A 21,699-nucleotide genomic window follows, 5' to 3' on the forward strand; every position below is an offset into this window, starting at 1 on the left:
AATTAAACGACTATAACGCACGAGGAATGCAGGGCCATTCACCCGCTGTAAGACGGTCTTATATTATTTCCCCGTGACAATTTGCAGATTTTCCTCTTAGAAGTGACTGCCGCATTTTCTACTAAAGGGAGGAGAATAAAGGAGGAGGGGATGTGTGTGGGGGATTTGTCTCTTTTGAGGTTGTTTTTAATGTGCCGCTTGAAGGGAGGCTGGGGCTCCTGCTGAGAGGGGAGAGCCGCATGGAGGTCTCCCTGCAGCTGGGGCACGACGGCGTTGAGAGGCCTGATGGTGTCACCAGGGTTTACACGGGAAGAGGTGCCTCTGATGTGGCCTCAGTCTGTTCATTCTCTCTCTCTCTCTCCCTCTCTCTCTCTCTCCACTTGCTCTATTAGCCCCTCCACCCCCTAAAAAGAAGAAAAAGCTTTGAACAAGAGAAGCTGATTTCCTGCCAAGCTGCTGCTATTGGTTATTGTGTGCTCTGTCTTTAGATTGAAAGGCTGCCACAGACATTGAATGAGCCACCACACAGCACACGGCAGCAGACCCTGTCTAGTGGCGAGAATTGCTTCCCCTCAATTTCTGCTCCATGTTCCTGTCAGGATGCATGCCCACCTCTTTCTCAATGTCAGCTTTGGTGAATATTTCACTGAAACGAGAAATATTCTTCTTTTAAATTCTTGTATAATATATTTTATTCCATTTAGATCCAGTCCATAAAGCATCCTGTCACTTGATATTTGAACCCATTATATCACAGCTGAGCTGACATCATGATTCCTTAACCTGTTGAGTTGTTTAATACTGTATTCTGTCTCAGCTAGCTCACCGTTAGCATGCATGTCACAGATGGCGGTTTACAGGGCTTGCCCTGGCCTCACCTGTCCACTGTGCATGGATGGGTATGGGGCACAGGTCTCTTGTGGTCAGTATCCCAGGCTGTGCCTTAACCCATTAAGACCTGAGGAGGCCGACTCTGAAAATGCCTTCTGAGTCAGTTCTCACACTTTTAAAAAAAATTCAAAAATGTTCAAAAAGCTTGCAACATCTGCTATTTTTGAATAGCCAGCACAAAAATCTAAAATGAAAAAATCTCACTCATCCCACTGCCCAAGAGGCTCTCAGATCTCTCTCTCAGGGCAAACATGTTCATTTATTCCTTTCCTCTGTGTTGAAGTGTGATAAGAATCCCTCATTTAGTTGCTGATGGGGTATTTGCCATGGTACTATGTTTGCACATACCTGAAATTCTTCCTCTGCAGCCATTTACCCATCCTAACTATTAGGAGCAGTGGTCACTATTAATACGGCGCCCGGGGAGCAGTTAGGGGGTTAAGTGTCTTGCTTGGGGACGCTGGGGGGGGGGGGGACCCAGATTCCCAGACGGCCTCTCTAACCACTAGCCTGTTAAGCCTCGGTGTTGAGCAGCTGTCTGTGCCTGGATCCGTGTAGCTGGACAGGAGCCTAGGGCTTTGTTCAGACTGCAGCGAATCCGATTTGTTTCTCGAATAGGATCTTTAGAACTGACTGTTCACACTGTTATTTGCAAGTGATCAGATCAGATTTGTGTATTGAAATGGTCAACCATTGGTTGCTGTGGTAATGACATACTTACATAGGCGTGAGCTTAACCTTTACTCTGTTGTATGATGGTGTCGCTCGCCAAAAATAGCAGATCTACAACCTGTGAGTTTGTAGATCGGCTGTTGTCGGTGAGCGACACTGTTGTATGATTAAGTATAATTTAAAGCGTCAGTGTCTTGAGTGTCCAGATTGAGACACGCCTATGGAAATCAGATTTGAATCGTGTTCCAAACCGTCCTTACAAGTAAAACTCTATAGTTTTCTGGTTTACTTCAGCTTTGATGTGATCACTGTCCACGTTCCATTTACACTTCCATCTGTCCTCAGAAATGTGTCAATTTACAGTGAGTATGGTTGCCACTATTTGTGGTTCATGTAAAAAGAGCTTATTAAAGCAAGATATGCACATTGGAATTGTCCTTGAGCTTGCTATAATCACAAGCTATGTCTAGATTAGTGTAATCAGAGGCTGTTTTTAAACACTAGCCTATAAATTAATTTGAGAGAAAACATTTCAGCCCATCATCCATCCATCCTACAAATACGGAAAACGAATGTGATGGTAAAAAAAAAAATGTCTTGAAAGAGGGCACTATGTATTTCATGTTCTTGTATCTGTAAATACTATCGCCTAGTGGACTCTGCAAATAGACAGTATGGTTACCGAAGAGCAAAGAATCTGAAGTAAACCAAATTCAACATTCACAACATCGCAAAATAAAATTGTTCACAAGCACAGAATTAACATGAACCATAGCGTCCTTATTCTGGGATGATCATTCTGTGAAAATAGATCGATGATCTTGTAGATTGGCTATTTTCAGTGAAGATACAGTATTTGGTGTAGAGGGAAAAAAGGAGGGAGCCAGTATAGACTCCTGGGGGACACTGTTATTGTACAGTATGTGCAAAAAATACTATCCAACTTCTCTAAATGGCTAAAACAGACCTTAACAACTTAGAATATACACACACACACACACACACACACACACACACACACACACACACACACACACACACACACACACACACACACACACACACACACACACACACACACACACACACACACACACACACACACATATACACACACACACACACACACACACACAAAAGCAATATGCATGTCTGGCAGAATCATATTTCCAGGGTGAGGTTATATCAGGGGGTTTATCATGGTCTTGAGAGCTCTAGCCTCTGAGCTCTGGGGCCGTGTGCATGGTAATAACCTCCTAACAGATTTATGTTGCCATACACACAGCAGCAGATGTTGCCGTCGACTCGGGTCGCAGGCCTGTTATTGTTTCACATCTGGACCGCCGGGTCCTGAGTCAGACAGACTCGCCACCACGGCATGTCGTCATAGTGTGACCCGTTTGGCAGCGAGGTTTAATTGAAGGAGTCACCTCTCTTGGGTTTCCCACCCCTGGCAGGTGGACATGTGGTTCACAACAGAAGCCCAGGCTGTTCACCGTACTGCACTTTGCCTTGACATCTGCTCTTCCTCATCCCATTTGTCCCTGCCCTTGTCTATCTTATGGTGTAATGGGGATATAAACCTATCAGAGCTGAGAGGTGTGAGCTTTTTCCTCAACCCAGTAAGACCTGAGGAGGCCGATTCTACAAATGCCTTCCAAATCAGTAGTTCTCAAACATTTTCATGTTTGACCCCCCCAAAATGTTTTTGGGGGCTGCCGACCCCCATCTGAAAATCAAAAATCAAAAACACTTTCAATATTGTTTTAAATGTTGAAACAAAACATTGCAGTGCTGTGAGCTTGTAGATCTGCTTGAATAGCCAACGTATAAGATATGGAGAACCTCTGTTCTAAATCCTAACAGTTTTCTGAAAAACTTAAGTTGCTATAGCTAAAATCTAAAATGACACGGATGCTTTCTCGGTTTTAATGGGTTAAAGATGCAGTGCCATGATTTGTGTACTGCATTTTATTTTCAGTAAAGAGTAGGGATGTTCGATATTGGGTTAGGGTTAGGGTATCTGATATTCCGATGTTGTCGAACTCCTAATTTCCGATACCGATATCAACGGATACTGTATATGCGTGCTTTTTCACCAAAAGTCAACTAATTGTCAGGTAACAACATCACATATCTAATAAAATAAAATAGCTATAATATCTGATATCAATATAATATCTAATAAAATACAATGATGTTGTTAGGTTTTCAATGAAGTGTGACTCACTGGTGAGAAGCATAATTCCCTTGATGCCTATAACATTAACAAGTTTCACCGAGCGTCAGCTGGACACAGACACACACACACCTGCCTTCAGCAGTGCTCCAATTTGAAAGTGACTGGAGTCTGTCTCATTTCTCTGCAAAAGCCCTTGAATATGATGGAACTGAATATGATTAAGGATTACTGTGATTGTGGTAAACTCACATTTTATATCACATACACCATACAGTAAAAGAAAAGTTCCAATCACACAAAGATTTGGAGGTCCCCCTGTAGAAGACCTGTGCTCTAGACCACCTGATGTGGTTAAAGTGTGTGAGGATGTATTGTCTGTGTACTTTCGCTCCCCCATGATAAGCTGCAAGCTTCTCTGGCAAACAGGAGAATAGGAACAGACTGGACATATCAGTACCATCAACTTCCCATCACATTAACTTGATATCGAGTTGAGTCGCTCAAAAAAGAATTGTTGTGCTCGATGTGAATGCACCTCAACAACCGGCAAATGTATAATCAGGAGAATGTGGAACTTCTTGATAATCTATGTAATCCACCATCTGGGTGGGTAGGGGATGGGTAGGGAGAGCAGTGCTTTGGTGAGACTAAAATTGGTCAGTGACAAAGTCAAATCCAGTATGTTAAATGAGCTATTGGATGTGTCCACAGAAATATAGTCTTTGGAGAAAAAAAAGAGAATAATGCTGATATCTAAACAGTAAAGGTCCTTACACACCGGGGTGATTTTTTTCATGCGAATAATACGTTTTTTTAAAAAACCTTATAAAGTCAATGCAAGCTTCCACACCAGTTTCGCGGAGCGAAAAAAGCGTCATTTAATTATTCGAAACGAGTCCAAATTTTGCGTATATTCGCCGGTGTGTAACCGCCTTAATACCTAATGATCTTTATTTAGGGTGAAATAGGCCGGTGGCATTCCTACTTTAAACAGTTGAATAAAGCTGCTTTGTCACCCTAAAGTCAAAACTGTGCAGCATTCCTTTTCTGTATGCAAGAGATGCAAATGAGCAATTTGCCTGAGTTATATTTCCTGGGGAAAGCTGAAATATAACCGTCTGCTTATTGGAAGAGGATCATTAAGGTAGGGAAAGAAGGAGTGAGAGAAGATAAGGAGAGCTTTGGGGAGTGGGTAACTATAAACTGCCTCTTTAGCTTGGCGTAGAATTACAAATTACCTCTAAATATATTTCAATTAAGTCTTTAGTTGCAGTTGATCCGTCAAGTTAAAACAGTGATATCGCAAGCTGTGCTGTGTTGTTGTCATTACACTTCACATTCCACTGCGTTCTTGTGTATGTGATGACTCACGGCTGTGTGTCTTTGGCACGAGTGTCGCAACCCTAGTCTCCATTGCAAATGTCCCACTGAGAAATCCTTCTGTGGATAGCTGTTGCAATTTTCTAACCACCATATGTCTTACGATTCTTTCCTTTCTCTCCCGTTTTCATTGTCATTGATCTCACCCCACCTACTTGTTCAGACTATACAGTACATGCATCTATATTTTGGGTTATTCAGTTGGCACTCCTAACCAGAGTGATTTACTGTCAAGTGAGTGAGTGTATATTGCCTGTATAAAGAAAATGTAACAGTCGAAAAACTCAATGAAAACCTTCATTACAAACAAGAGACACTCACCAGTTGTTCGGTTGGGGCTTGCATTTCGCTAACTCTGCCCGCCGTCTTATCGTCTTCCCATCTCCAGGACTGCGGAGCTCCTATGCCAGTCAACACAGCCCGCTGGGTCAGGACCTGAGGTCGGCCATGTCACCTGAACGCCACATCACGCCCATCTATGAGGACCGCACGTACCACGGCCCACTGTATCGCAGCCCCAACCATGGCCAACAGGGCACCCTCTATCGGAGTGCTTCAGGTTGGTCTTGCTTTTACTATGTTATACACCTGCAGTGCTGAGGCATTTTTCTGTACGTAATCATGAACCTATAGCTCCATACAGGCTTAATCAGTACTGCTTTAATTGAAGTGTTGAGTCTGGAGAGAGCTTCGAACGGCAGAAAGGTCCGCTAATGAACAGAAACAACTCGCCCAATTGACCCTCACACAGCGTCCCCCACCTCTAGTATGACTCACAGCAAAATGGCTCACAGTCAATGGAACACACCGTTGGGACTTGTAAGTGTGGTTCCTTTGTTTTTGTGGAATATACCACCCACTTAAGGCTTATATACTTCATCATACAAGGAATTGCAAATAGCTGATCAATGCAAATAGCTGATCAATGCAAGAGCTCATAGCGCATGTAGATCTTATTTGTTTCTCTTGCTATTTAAAATAATAATTATAATCGGTACATCTTGGAACCTATATTTGTGCCCAAAATGGTGACCCCAGGTTGAAAGGGGTTAAGCTATTGAATCAAGCATATAGCTGACGTGTGACTCAACACATTCTTGGCTTCCTAACTGTTTATTAGTTCACAATCCATACAAACAAAATTTAAGATGCATTTCTTTTTTTTTTACTAGGGCCCATCAAAAACCAACAAAAACAGACAAGTATCATTCTTTGAATAAAACAATATTTATTAGCCTATGAAATGAATGCCTTTAAGAGCCGACTGCACTATGCCTTATGCCCAGACAGTGCAACCTTACGCTCTCTCCCTCTCTGCCGATGGAAGAGGCAGTCCGAGTTGTCTGACATTGATTGCCATGGAATAAAATATTTTTTATCACTCACACATTTCTGGTTATAGAGAACTTAAAATTACAGCAATCCTTGTGTTCTGGATTAATTCATCTGAATCTGGTGTGGCTATAGCAAACGCAGATCAACATTTTATTTGTCTTTGATACGCTGGCAAAAACTTTTTTTTTTCAAGGAATTAACAGTCACACTTTTGTGGATTACAGTAAAATTGTAATGACAATCGCATTCATAATCACTTAATTCAGACGTGCCGCTGTTTAGCTCTGCCTCTGCAGCCGCACTGAGGCGCTCCAATGTGTAATGTCGGACATTACCCGACGCTTGCATCATGCGCTCTAACCTGCCTTTCAACAAAACCATATTTGATAGACACAATGGATAAAGAAAAAATATTTTTTTTTAAATAAAATTGGCCAATCCTACAAGTGGCGTGGCTACGGTCTCACTTTCTGTTTCACAGCAGAGCACATGGAAAGATATTGGAAAGACGTGGAGAGGTAGACGATGGCTGACACGGGACAGCCATGAGGTCTTAAGTGGCCTCTCTTTTAGAGGAGCACTTCATGGTTAATACAAGACTTCATGTATCTTGAGAGTGTTGTACCGCTTGGGTGTTTGCTTTCTGTCGGGATCCAAGGCTGCTGGTGTCATCGCCACTGACATGCATACATAATATATACAGTAATGCGGGCACGGACATTGCACACACACACACACACACACACACACACACACACACACACACACATACACACACACACACACACTCTTTTCATTTAGCCTCTCCTTTGGGACACTAGTAGTGCCTCACATGATAAGTCCAGTAATAAGTGCTATTGATGTGGTGATGAAGCCCCACCGACCCCACGGTGTGTTTACTCTGTATTGATGGGGTGGGCTGCATGGATGCAGTGTGGGGTCTTTGTAAAAAACACCTCATAAAAAAAAGAAAATCCAATTTGATCCCAGAACATTCTTTGTTATGGTTTAAAATGAAAGAGCTATTTTCCCTCGCTTGGGATCCATACATTCTTTATCTTCCTCTGGAAGCTTGAGCTGTACTTTTTTCCTCTCCTAATGTGAGTGGGAGTGCAATTTTTATGTTAAATGGAAATATTGATCCTCGGCCCACAACGATGAGTGTCTGGAATGCAAAGAGCACAATGTACTATATATCTTGTGACTCTGCCGACCACCTCTCCCCACCATGGGTGAAGGAGTTGAAAATGTTTGATCAAATCAAATTTTATATCTTTAGGAATTGGCCTGGTGTTGCTTGGGAAATTGCAAGCACTGTTATTAAACTGCAGACGTAAGCACATAACGTTGGCAAAAATGAACGACACATAATATTTTATTTAGTATCACTCTGCGTAGGATTACTGCCATTTACGAGATCATTAAAATTCCACACCACATTTTGAGACACAAAATTACCCTACCCTCCTATCACAGGGCAGTGCCATTCAGTGCCAAGCACAGAAGGGCACTGATGACTGCTCTTTTTGGAGCAGGGCCGCTTGTTGACGTCTTGGTTTCTAATAGGGGGTGAGCCTTCATACGCACATGCCCAGTCTCTGCTTGATGGTAGATAGCGATCTGACCAGAGCAGCAGTCACACTGCCTCACAATCACGTGGCTTCTAGGGAGCAGGGGAGTTACGCCAGCTTGTGTGTGTGTGTATGTGTGTATGTATGTGTGCACGAAAGCGATGCTAGGTCACATTATCTCTTGGAGGAGAGGAATAAGAAAATAGAAGACATTGGAGGATGGCAGACGGGAGATGCTCTCAGATAGGATGTTTGACCGTGTGCGGAAAGATATCCTGCGTGTTTGTTTTGGGGATGGCTTCCTTCCACCTGTGGGGAGTCACTGTGTCTCTGTCTGCATTTTAGACCGGTTTCTGTTTACTGTTGCTGCACTGCCGTACAGGACAAAGTTGGCCTGAGCCTACAACAGTGAGTGGAAAGCACTTAGAGAGGCGTGAGTTTGAGGGATAAGGAAGGGATTTTGTGCATCATCTTGCTGGTTGAGGCCACCAGCCCCCTTCTGTATACCTGCAGGATCCCACTGGCAAAGCTGTACCTTGTAAAACAAACAACAATGCAAATGGGCCTTTGAAGACGGGAGACTAGTGCACCGTGGCATCATGGGAGCTGCGTTTTATCCTCATCATTAATTGGTTCCAGACGGGGAGAATTTGCTTCGCCTCTCAGAACAGGCGTGAGTGTGTGCATTTTCCAAGCAGGCGCACTACTTGTGTTGCTCGGTGTTGAGTTTAGCTGAAAAGGTCTGAGTGGCAACACAAAACCTCCCTGGTTGGTCAGTGTCGTTTGCGTGTGTCCTTACTTCTGCCTTAAGTTTCACAGTGGAGGTTTTATTTGGGTGTTTTTTCCTGTCTTTTCTTCTCTTCCGGGACTAGGTGTGGGCAGCCTCCAGAGGACCTCCAGCCAGCGCAGTGCCATGACCTACCAAAGAAGCAACTATGCTCTCAACGCCGCGGCCACTTACGCCGATCCCTACCGCTCGGCGCAGTACCGGCCGTCCGACCCCGGCTACACCCGCCAGGCCATCGTCATGGACGACGGCGCCACCCGCTCGCCCTCCATAGACAGCATACAGAAAGACCCGAGGTAAGGAAAACAATTAAAATGTTGGTGTGTCTAAGCAGGCAGGGGATTTTAGTCAATGATCAGCAGCCAGTGCGGTGTGGTGTAGCGTGAATCAGCCATCCACGAGCGCTACTTATGCTTACAAGGCGTCTCTATTCTGCTGGGTCAACACTGGTGTCCTCTTACTATTCAAACAGTGAGCCATCCACAGCCTTAGCCATTAAGCTGCCCACACTACGTCTGGACACTTTACAATGGATTCTCACATGCACTGAAGTGCTGCGTCTGTTCCTGTCACATAGCCATGTGTGAGTGTAGAGAGAGAAGGCAGCGTTGACTTAAGCGGTAAACTCCTGACCTTGCACATCAGGAGCTCTGTTCACAGTCTTGTATGTTAGTGTAGAGTGGTAACACCAGTCCAGGGGAGGACAGTGCGGGGGGGTACTGGTGTCCTATACACAGTAAAATCCTGAGTGTTCATTTAACTCAGAGAGTGTACAAATGAATCCAAATGGACCAATGAGGTCTAAACATTCAGGATTTTATAGTGTAATGCTGTGTCTGAAAACATTGACTCATTCACTACTCCCTACTCACTATCTAGGGAGTTCTCTGTTGATGACCGTACTGTAGTAAACTCTGTGTACTGTAGTAAACTCTGTGTACTGTAGTAAACTCTGTGTACTGTAGTAAACTCATCTGAAAAATGAAAAACATTCAGACACTACTTGGGTTGCCGTTAATTTTGTCACTGCTGCCACACAGTTAAAACATACCAAATCAATGTCAGGTTACGATAAGCTCTCTCTCCTCTGCCATTTTTCTTTCAGCGCAATACATAATGGTAGATAGTGCTTGGTTAGTTGGTTGTACACTGCTTTTCACAGTGAGTTGTGCAATAAGATGATTCCACTACATAGGGTATAATAATTCTCACTATACATTTGGACAGCCCTACAAACTGTTGAACTCACTACATAGTGGACTACAGTACAGTAGTGAGTGATTTCTGACACAGCCCCAATGCTGGCATTTGAGGAAGCATGTCAGACTAAAAGGTCCCTAAAAACATGTTGTTTCATGTTGTTTCAACAAGATTCCTATGAGGAGAAATACAGCAGTGTAAAACTGGGTGTTTGTGCCCAAAGGTGGTTTGGATTTAGTTTTTGTTGAAGGAGCTGATCTGATTGGACTAGGCTCATGCTCCAGACATTACACGCTGACAAAGGGCAATAGAATATCTGCCCACGCGTTAAACGTCAATACATCCATTTCTGTTGGTTTTCCTGGGATATGTTGATGCTACTCTCTCTCTCGCTCCCTCTTCAGACATCAGCATTTCCCCCATTATCAAACCATGGGACCAAATACAGAAACTTACACAGTTCACATTCCAGTAGATATGCAGCACTCCTTCCATGTGGACAGCTTTTGTCGGTAAGACAGCGTTCTCCTACAGTTCATGACAAATAACTGTCCAGCCTGAGCATTCCTCTGAAGTAAAATTCCCTCCCCTTTTTTCCAATAACCTGTGTGGAGGAACAGCAATAATTCAACTGTAACGCATGTGGGATGTAATATATATCAGGATACAAATTTAATTTCCTGGGATATACATGCATGGGTCGGCCCCGCAGAGCTGAACTTTTAAGGTGGTGGTCGGTAGAGGTTGGGACGGGTGCACGGCTTGCCAACGCGGGGGTCGGTGCGGGGAGGGAATTTGTTGTTTTGTCTCTGCTGTCTTGCTGATAACCTCTGGCTTTTTGTCTCGCAGGGAGTTTGCATGGCGAGACCCAGAGCTGCCTGAGGTGATCCACATGTTACAGCACCAGTTTCCCTCGGTGCAGGCCAATGCAGCCGCCTACCTGCAGCACCTGTGCTTCGGCGATAACCGAGTCAAGGTTGAGGTGGGTACCCGCGCCACCGCTCACCATGTTCTCTGACTGTGCACCTCTCTCATCAGTGCACGCATCAGTAACCACCTAACCTTTCCCCAACACCTCAACCCCTCCCCTGCACTCCCCGCTATGCTCTACTTATACTGAGCGCACTGATCAATACCCATTATTTTGTGCTTGAGGGTCCTTTCCACAACCACCTCCCCTCCTCCCCTTAAAACTCTATTCATCAGTAGCCAGCATGTGGAGGTCCATTTGTATGACCTATCCTTGGGGGCTGCGTGCACATGCACGAGTGTGTCCAAATGTGCACTGAAGACTGTAAACCTTACCATGGCCACTCAGTCCCCTCCGCAGGCTCCCTCTGGAATTTTATAGTTCAGCAGGGAACTGGTACTGCCTCCGGAGTGGTCTGCTAGAATGAAGAAGACGAAGCGGGGTTTGATCTCGAGTAGAGTCACCGGGGTCCTCACAGCATTCGTAGAATACTGAGAATATGGCTGCAAACGCAAACAAACTGACACACAGATAATGATATGCACATACAGACAACACACAAAATAGGCTGCTCAGTAAATGCAACAGCCCCCCCCCCACAAAAAAAACCTGCAACAAAAGACACAACTAAGGCACAAATGCACAAATGCACAGATGCACGTACACACAAATGCACACACACACGCTCAAACTCACATCGTTACAGTGTTGTTCTTAAATGTAGACAAGTACCTTTATGCACCATACAGTTATGTAGACAGTTTTAATGCCTTTCCAAGAAAAGAATATTGGATTTTGATAAGGTCAGTTCAAATGTCTGTTTTGTAGATATAAGGAATGTGGTTCTCATTCTCGAGTTGGCAAATGTCAACATACTGAAATCTATTCATATCACACATTTTGATAGAAATTTGTTTTGATTCATTTTTTTTTTTGTTCAAGGTTTTTTTATTTTATATTTTCACATACAGGTCTATAATAATGAGTATACAAAAAACAGTGAATGTATGTTAACCCTCCCACCCCCCCAAAGTTCCCGCTCCGAAAGAGCCACAACCCTGGTTTCTCCTTGTACCATTAAAACAAAAGACAATACAGAAAAATAAGACACAATTGCAATGAAAAATGAAAACAAGTCAGAAAATAAATAAAATAAAAATAAAGTGTACACAGTAGAATATATATATTATTAAAGAAGGATTTTAAATGAAGTAAAAAAAGAAATATATATATATACACAAAAAATATAATACAAAAACAAATTCAGTGGGGTCAATTTATGGGTCATTAATGTCAGCAGCTTTCAGTCTCTCTATATATGTTAAAAAAGGTTGCCAGATGGTGTAAAATTTCAGAGCACACCCCCTTGTGGAGTAGCGAATTTTCTCCAAAGTCAAATGATGCATAACATCATTAACCCATGATTTGAAAGTTGGTGGGAGTTTTTCTTTCCATTTAAGCAGTATCAGACGCCTAGCCAAAAGGGATGCAAAGGCTATCATATTTCTTTCTTGGTGACTAAGTTGTACATCATCTCTTTCTTGTGGAACAACTCCAAACACTGCAATAGAAGCAGAAGGTTCTATGGGCACTTCTAACACTTCTGAGAAGGTTTTAAATATTAATTGCCAGAATGTGAATAACTTTGGACAAAACCAGAATGCATGTGCAAGGGTGGCTTGATCATGTCTGCAACGATCACATATTGGATCCATGTCAGGCACAAATTTAGCTAGTTTTACTTTGGACCAGTGGAGGCGATGCAGAACCTTAAACTGGATGATAGTATGTCTTAAACAAATTGAAGAGGAGTGTATTCTATCCAAGGCCTCCCTCCAAACATCATTAGAGATCTCTGTCCCCAAGTCTCCCTCCCATTGATTTTTTAATAAGGTTAGTGGTTCCAAATTAAATGAGTTTAATAAAGAGTAAACTGACCCAATCACCCCTTTGGAACACGGGTCAAGTTTTAAAATAGAGTCTAAAAGGGAATCTGGTGGTTGTGATGGGAAATTTGGAACAGATGACGTTACAAAATTACGAAGCTGCAGAAATCTAAAAAAGTGAGAGCGGGGTATATCAAATTTCAGCCGTAATTGATCAAAAGACATAAAAACGCCTTCAGAGAAAAGATCACTGATTGAGGTGATCCCATTTCTAGTCCAAATGTTAAATGCTCCATCTATAATTGAAGGTTTGAAACTATGATTTCTTGCTATAGGGGCAGAAATTGAAAAGTCAGTAAGCGAGAAGGAGCGTCTGAACTGTGTCCAGATCTTAACGGAGTGCTTAATAATTAGATTTGAGGTGTATTTGGACACAGGTTCAACTAACGGAAGCTTGGAGCAAAGCAGGGCATGTAGGGAGGTGGGGCCACATGACAGGTCTTCTAATTGCAACCATTTGGGGAGAGTGTCTTGGGACGACAGCTCCTTCCAACACAACATTACCTTTATGTTGGCAGCCCAATAATAATATAGAAAATTAGGGAGAGATAGGCCGCCGTCTTGGCGGTGCCGCTGTAGCATACTCTTACGTATTCTAGGATTCTTCTTATTCCATATAAACTCCGAAATCAACTTATCAATAGAAGAAAAGAAGGATTTGGATAAGAAAACAGGGATACATTGAAACAAATATAGAAATTTGGGCATAACGTTCATTTTGATCGTGTTTATTCTACCTCCCAATGACAATGGCAATAAGTTCCAACGCTCCAGATCTTGTTTCAAACGAAGAATCAGTGGGGGGAAATTTTCTTTGAAAAGGTTTTTAAAATCATGCGTAACCCAAATTCCTAAGTGTTTAAATTTACGTGTAGTTACCTTAAGGGAGAATGAGTCAAGCGCAATTGATTTAGCAGCATCATTCACTGGCATTATCTCACTCTTCTGTATATTAACTTTATATCCTGATATTTTACCGAAGTCTTTTAGCAAATCAAGGGTTTTAGGCAAGCTAACTAAAGGGTCAGATATATATAGGAGCATGTCGTCAGCATAAAGGGATACCTTATGCACCGAACCATGTCTTCGGATCCCTTTAATACCATTTTCACCGCGTAACGCAATTGCTAGCGGCTCGACAGCGACGGCAAATAAAAGGGGCGATAAAGGGCAACCTTGGCGATTTCCTCGATTAAGAGGGAAGTAGGAGGAAAGGTTGTTATTCGTTCTAACTGCCGCCACCGGGGAGGAGTAAAGTACCTTGACCCATGAAACAAACCTCGGACCGAAGCCAAATTTTTTTAGAGCGTGAAAAAGGTAGTCCCACTCCACCCGATCGAATGCTTTCTCCGCGTCGAGCGATATCAATACTTCGGGAATGTCGGGTGGAGTTGGGTCATAAAGGATATTGAATAAACGCCTGATATTAAAAAAGGAATGACGTTTTCTTATAAAGCCTGTTTGATCGTCTGATATAATTGAAGGTAAAACAGTTTCCAGCCGGCTAGCTAGAATCTTAGATAGAATTTTACTGTCTACGTTTAAGAGCGAAATAGGACGAAATGAGCCACATTCCAGCAAGTTCTTATCTTTCTTAGGAATCAGAGATATAACCGCTTGTCTCATGGTTGGAGGGAGGGAGCCAGCATTGAAGGACTCTTTATAGACAGAAAGCAAAATGGGAGCTACCTGGCCAGTAAATTTCTTAAAAAATTCACTTGGGAACCCATCGGGGCCAGGGGATTTCCCACTTTGCATGGAGTTGATTGCTATTATAAGCTCCCCGATCGTAAATGTTTCCTCAAGGCCTGCTGCAACCCTTTCATTAATTGTGGGAATGTTTAATTTTCCAAAAAACGAGTCAAACAAGGAGTCGTTTCGAAGAGACTCTGAAGTATACAATTTCGAGTAGAAATTCTTGAAACACAAATTAATCTCTGAATGATCAAGGTGCTTGTCGCCCAATTCATCCTTTATTTCAACTATAGTTCGATTAGCCGTTTTTTGATGGAGCTGATGCGCCAAGATCTTTCCAGTCTTTTCCCCAAATTCGTATGTCCTGCTCTGTGTTTTATTAATTAAGTTTTCGGTTTGTCTAGTCGATAAAAGGTTGAACTCAGTTTGAAGAACCATTCGTTTTTTAAATAAATCATCAGATGGGGCAAGTGCGAGTCTTGCGTCTAGATTTAGAATGTCGTTCGTCAATTTTTCAATTCTTTCATTAAGCAATTTTCGGATTCGAGCACTATATGATATGATTTGTCCTCTAAGATATGCTTTCATCGATTCCCACACTATTGAGGAGGACATACCTGGGGTCTGGTTCCGTTCAAGAAAGGAAGTTATTTCAGTTGAAATAAGTTCAACGAAGGTTTTATCGGAGAGCAATAAAGAATTGAAACGCCAGGGACGATAGTTGGTGTGAGAAGTTGGTATGCGTAGAGTCATTGATAATGGGGCATGGTCGGAAATAACTATTGCTTGATATTCACACTTACTGACTAGCGGAAGAAGCTTCTTATCTAAGAAAAAGTAATCAATGCGTGAATATGTTCCATGAACGGGTGAAAAAAAGGAGTAGCATTTCGTTGTAGGATTCCGGAAGCGCCAGGCATCAGATATTCCATTTGTGTTAAGAAATAATCTGATTGCATGAGCTGTTTTAGACATGGTTGTGGTCCTGGGAGAACTACGGTCCATAGAGGGCGATAGAGCACAATTCATATCGCCACCAAGGATAAGATGATGTGTGTTCATATTAGGGAGCAAGGGGAAGAAATTTGAAAAGAAGGAGCTGTCGTCCCAGTGTGGCGCGTAGACATTGGCCAATATAACTGGAGTGTTATATAGTCTACCGATTACAATTATATATCGACCTGAAGAATCTGTTTCGACCTTTGACATGACAAATGGTATGTTCTTGTTTATAAGAATCGCAGCCCCCCTGGATTTAGAATGAAAATTTGAGTGATAGGATTGGCCTATCCATCTGCCCCTAATTCTAAAATGATCTAAAGTCCGCAAATGTGTCTCCTGTAGGTAGGCTATACCAACATTAAGCTTTTCTAGGTGAGATAATACTTTTTTCCTTTTAACAAAATGGTTTAAAGATTTGACATTCCAGCTTATAAAGGTCACATCGCAGCCAGCTGGCCCGCCTAAAACATTCAAATTGGCCATGGTATCATGTATTGGAAGAGAGAGTGAACAGCATACTGACAATCAACAGGCTTGAATTTTCTGAAATGGTTAAGGGACCCCACAAAAACACATGAAAAACAAACAAACATGAAAAAAGAAATTAAATCTGGTACAAGTTCCCAACCCGTGTCACCACTCAAAGGGTGATCACAAAACCCCTCGTAAAGAAATCCACACATTTAAGTGTTTGTGGCGGAGTGCACTAAACCCAGCATACAGGGCTCCGCCAAAATCACAATTCGAAATAAGGCACATTAGTTAACACATTATAGCTAAACTCAAGTATTTTCAACCCAAAACATATCCCCTATAGTAAAAAAAAAATTGTGGGAAAACCACAAGTGAAAGTAAAGATGTAAGACATTCAGAAAAGTTAACAAAGAAAATAATTTGTAAGGTAATGTAGTTATAATTAGGTTAAATGTTTCTTGTTAACTCCCAAATGTTCCTAAGTACAATATGAAAAAGATGAAATAATAATCAATGTAATACCATCCATACTGTATCATTAATAGATCCTTCGGTTGAATATATACATGCATGTATACCAGCTAAAAAGCGTATGTATTTGTGAGTTAGTATTTTCCATGATCTAATAATGGTGCGCGCGCACACACACACACACACACACACACACACACACACACACACACACACACACACACACACACACACACACACACACACACACACACACACACACACACACACACACACACACACACACACACACTTAACGTGTAGTCAGACCAAGTCCTCACTAGTATAGAAAAAACACCTGCACACTCCACATGGCTGGTGTGTGCAGTCGGCTCAAGTCCTCACCAGAATAGGAAAACAAGTTCAAACACACACAAATTCACACAAGGTTGGTGTGCAGTCATATCAAAGTCCCCACTAGTATAGTAAAACATGTGATTGTGCACCCCCACTCACTCTGACTCTCTCTCTTACACACACATACGCACACGCACACACACACACACAGCCACCCACACTCATATATAGCATACATATATATACAGGCCAACCTTAAACCAAGATTTCCTTTTGAAAAAATAATAAAACAATTGGGGATACATTCAAGGTCAAGACTAGATCTCCATAAAAAAAACCATAAACCATACTATCACAATTTCAATACAGCCAATAGAAAGAACATGAAAAGAAAAGAGGGAAACAAAATATATTCACGCAAAGTCCGGAGGGAGAGACAGCGAGAGGCGGCCGCCCGTGCCCCCCCCACCCAGGTCTAAAGACCAGAGTAGTAGACACACGGGACCGCCGCCCTGTTTTGATTCATTTTTAATGGCAGCATCTGCTTCACTGCTTGCTTGCATTACATTTTCCAAATAACTTGAATGCTGTCTGAATAGATTCCTCTGTGTGTGTGAGTGTGTTTGTGAATTCTCACAAGAATAAAGGCTTTTCTCGTTATTGGGGGAACCATACATTATTTTTTTATATTCCCACTTAATATATGCCAAATTTTGTATGTGAGATTACAGTATTGATTCTGAATTACCGTCCAAACCTTTATCTCCTGGCTTTCAACTCACTGCGGTGTCTGGACGGCCAAACCGCTGTGTTGGCAGTCTGGGTTCTGTTCCCTGCATCGATACCAGTATGTGAACTCATGGCTCTCATTTAACCCCATCCCCAGGTGTGTCGTTTGGGGGGCATCAAACACCTTGTGGACTTGCTGGACCATAAGGTCCTGGAGGTCCAGAGGAACTCGTGCGGAGCGCTGAGGAACCTGGTCTACGGCAAGGCTATGGACGAAAACAAGATCGCCGTAAAGAACGCAGGCGGCATCCCTGCCCTGCTCCGCCTGCTGAGGAAGACTGTGGATGCAGAAGTGCGGGAACTTGTCACAGGTAAGAATGCCTGCATGTGACATGTGTAAGAGCCGATTGTACGTGTACACCAGTGTGTGCGAGTGCGCGCCCATGTCCCCGTGTGTGCACGAAACATGCATGTGTGTCTTTTATTTTTATTTTTTTACTTAAAAAGAAAAAAAGATGTATTTTGGGCTTTTTATGCCATTATTGAAAGTACAGTAGGTAGACAGGAAATGGGGAGAGAGAGATGGGGAGTGACACGCAGCAAAGGCCGTCGGGATCGGGACTCGAACCCGCGACACGCTGTCAAGCTACATTAAGCCTAGGCCAGCGGTCCGGACCATGCATGTGTATCTGTTAAGCATGCACACTGAACTCTCTCCGAGTGTCACTGTGCCCTCTCCTCCTCTTTGAATATGAATAAGTGCGTACAGTGTTCACATTGTTTCACAAACCCATGTGGAACCTCTGTACTGTGTCACCACTCTGTATAGTATCATCCCTTTCCATCTGGCGCTGGGAAGTGAAGTGAGGTCGCATTCCAGCGCACAGCTATCCAGCACCATCTCACTGTTGCATTATTCAGAGGCCTGTGCCCACATCCTACTCGAGAGTTCCGCCCGCGGGGCGCTTCAGGAGGACGGGTGCGTTATGCAACCTGGGCAGGGGATGACTGAATTATTAACCTTGAAGAAGTGAAAGTATTAGGGGGGCTGCCAGCAGGTTAGGGGGAGGACGGAGCCATCACGCTTTAGCGAGAGGGTCATGAATCCTGATTCTCATATCCATCTCATATCTCGGTGCGGTTCTCTGAGTTTGTCATGGTTAGCTGTAATGTATATTGTCTGGACTAAATCTTATGCGGTACCTGGGTGTTAATGTGGTATTATTGGAGTGCATTTAAGAATAAGAGCTCCATGGTTAAGTAATAATAACCAATGGCTCATATTTTATTTTCTATGCTATACGTTTTTATATACTACTGTCTTTCTTATTGCTCATATATTATTTAAAGTAATTGACTTATGGAGCTTGCTGCAAACAAATGAAACTGGTTCTCCAAAGCAGATGTATTGTTCTCATTTTGTGAAATGCACCGAGAATCCGCGGTCACTCTGCCTGAAGAAAAAACTAACAACACTGTCCTTGACGGCCCATTCCTCTTTCCCGCTCCCTCCCAACGCGCCGTGCATTGCAGTTCTGTTGTGTTTGTGTGTTGTCTGAGCTCTGCAAACAGCGTGTAAATCCGAGTTGTTTAGGATTGGGGTGGAGCGTTACAGAAAATAAGCCAAGCCAAGACGCTTGGCTCCCAGGTGCCTGAGTCAGCACTTCACATTTGGCTCCAGCCTCCCTCGCTCTAACATGGTCTCAGATTACAGCCCAACAATCCCCGCAGGCACACACAATACAGCGGGAGTACGAGCACAGGGCAAAAGGCACAACGCTGTTGTTTGTTGTGCTAGTGTAGCATCGCAATCCCCCCCCCCCATGTCTCCTGTTTCAATTAAGTTTCTGTTTGCTTCAGCTTAATGCATGCCAGAGGAAAAAATTATCGACTGCCATTTCCAGTGAACACATGCTCGCCGAAGTTTATGCAATGTTTTGAAAGAGGAATGTCATCGCCTTATTAATGAGAGTTCAGCACAGTCGATTGATTATCGCTCATCTTTTCCCCCAAAATCAGCCATATAGTCTTTTAAGGCAGCGATTTAAAGACGGAAACGCTTCACGTTGTAAGCCGATGACGGCAGATTCTTCTCTCCTTCAAAGGCCACTTGAACAGAGGGATGTGTTTAGTAGACAGAGTCAACAGCCCCCCGACCCCCCCCCCAGTCAGTAGCCAAACTGTGGCTAATTGGTAGTTTGAGACCCCGCGATTGTGAACAATTAGGAAAAAGGTCAGTGCCGCCACATCACCTCTGGATAATCGCAGGCGATGAGAACAATTCACATGAAGAGCTTTCAGCTGGCTGATGAGGGGTGTCCACTATTAGAGTGCCAATTAAAACGGACAGAAATCACTCCCCAATGCCCCGCCATTGTCTCTCCCGTTGTAAAATGCTTGTTTGGGCCGTTGTTGTCTTTGAAAATGAGACATGCCTTCAGGCAGCAATCGGTGTTGTGCAAGCCTGACTGAGACACTGTCTGTCGTTCCTGCATCAATAGCCCTTTTCTCAACTGCCCCGGGTTCCCGAGTTCCACAGAGCATTCGCTACAGGGGCAGTCTGTGCCTGTCATTGCTCCAGGTCAGGGGTTCATGTTGTGGGGACTTGTGACACACTCTCAGGCCCTGCCCCTTTCAGCTGCTGCTGCTGTTGTTGTTGTTATTGCGCTGTCCTTACAAGCACCCCCACCCACTCCCCCACCCGAGATCAAAAGTTCACATCACCCTGCGCTGTCATCAGCTGTTATGCACGGTACACCTGGCCAGTACAGAGGGCCATATTTGTCACCGGAGGGCCTGTGTGTGAGACCCTCCAGCCAAGCATGTATTCTTACACACACACACACACACACACACACACACACACACACACACCCACACACACACACACACACACACGCGATATCTCTTTCAACATGTAGTGGAAGCCGTTGTCCAAATTAACTCAGCTCTTATCATGGCTTCACTCTCAACAAACATAACCACCCACCTAATCAAGGCGAGATTACATTTAGCTTATTATGAGAACCTGTTTGACTGTGTGACATTTCTGCAGTGTGAGTAGTTTTCTGCTCTTACTTTGCTTTATAGTCCTTGGCCGCAGTTAGAAGTGGCATGTTTTGGCAATTAGCCAAAGGACAAACCTTGTTTTGTGTGTATTTGTGGATGGCCTGTAGGGAAATAAACCCCACCGAGCTAGGCTCGCTGTTTGGAACAGAGTGCAGGTCCTGAAGCGAGACGCGCTACAGCCTCTGCAAAGCCTCATTTCATTCTTTGCCATACAGAACAGCTTGCTGATTGTCATCTAGCCTCTCTCTGCAGTCACCATCCAAATACACCAATGGACACACAGTAGAGCCAGACCGATCTATTGGCCAATAATTGACTTTTTTGATCTGCAATTATGCAGCCGATGTGTCCCCATTTTGAACCCCTTTCAACCTAGCATCCATATTTTGGGCAATACATTTGTTGAATAGGGCCTTTACCTATCAGAAAGGTATTTGTGTTTATTTTTATTTACTAGTTTGCTTATAAATTAAATGTTCTCATGTAGAAACTTTAATCAAATGTATGTTTTTCAAATTGTTTGTAAAATGTAAAAATGTTTGTGCGCTAAAGTAGGAAAGAAACTGTTAAGTCTGCACATGCTCCATTGGCACTACTGCTGAACTAATTAATCATGACCCATGACTTCTAGCCTTTCACATGCCTGGAGACACTTCCTTTAGCCAATCAATGCCCTTGAAGTGGCCTGACTTCAGCCACCTCAAGCTGAAAAGTAATAGAAATCTTGGCTTTTCCACTTCATTCCATCAGACAGTGGCTGCATAACAAGCTGTCTGAAATTTTCATTATGTACCTAGAATAGAGTTATTTTTCCGGATGAGTGCCTCTGTGGCACCAAATATATTTCTAACTTTCTAACTCTCTCCTGGACCCCTCTGCCTAAAGGTTAGATTGGGGCAGGCTATTGCTTCTAGTGTCACAGCAATGTTTACCTTGGGCCCTAAGTACCATTGTACAACATACAGCTGCACAGAGATCAAGGCTCAAAG

At 43.3% G+C, this 21,699-nt stretch overlaps 1 protein-coding gene across 2 annotated transcripts in view; it reads left to right on the forward strand.

The window, feature by feature from the left end:
* Positions 1 to 21,699, forward strand: part of LOC308073850 (plakophilin-4-like) — a 98,329-nt gene that overhangs the window by 58,944 nt on the left and 17,686 nt on the right. For both annotated transcript variants that reach the window (XM_080413034.1, XM_080413035.1), the window contains exons 8-11: positions 5,514 to 5,684; positions 8,904 to 9,114; positions 10,868 to 11,000; positions 17,799 to 18,012. In XM_080413034.1, coding sequence (XP_080269160.1) covers positions 5,514 to 5,684; positions 8,904 to 9,114; positions 10,868 to 11,000; positions 17,799 to 18,012 — 729 coding nt within the window. The remainder of the gene's footprint in view (positions 1 to 5,513; positions 5,685 to 8,903; positions 9,115 to 10,867; positions 11,001 to 17,798; positions 18,013 to 21,699) is intronic.

This window comes from Gymnoscopelus braueri (genome assembly GCF_963280865.1).
Source record: "Gymnoscopelus braueri genome assembly, chromosome: 18".
Lineage (NCBI taxonomy): Eukaryota > Metazoa > Chordata > Actinopteri > Myctophiformes > Myctophidae > Gymnoscopelus > Gymnoscopelus braueri.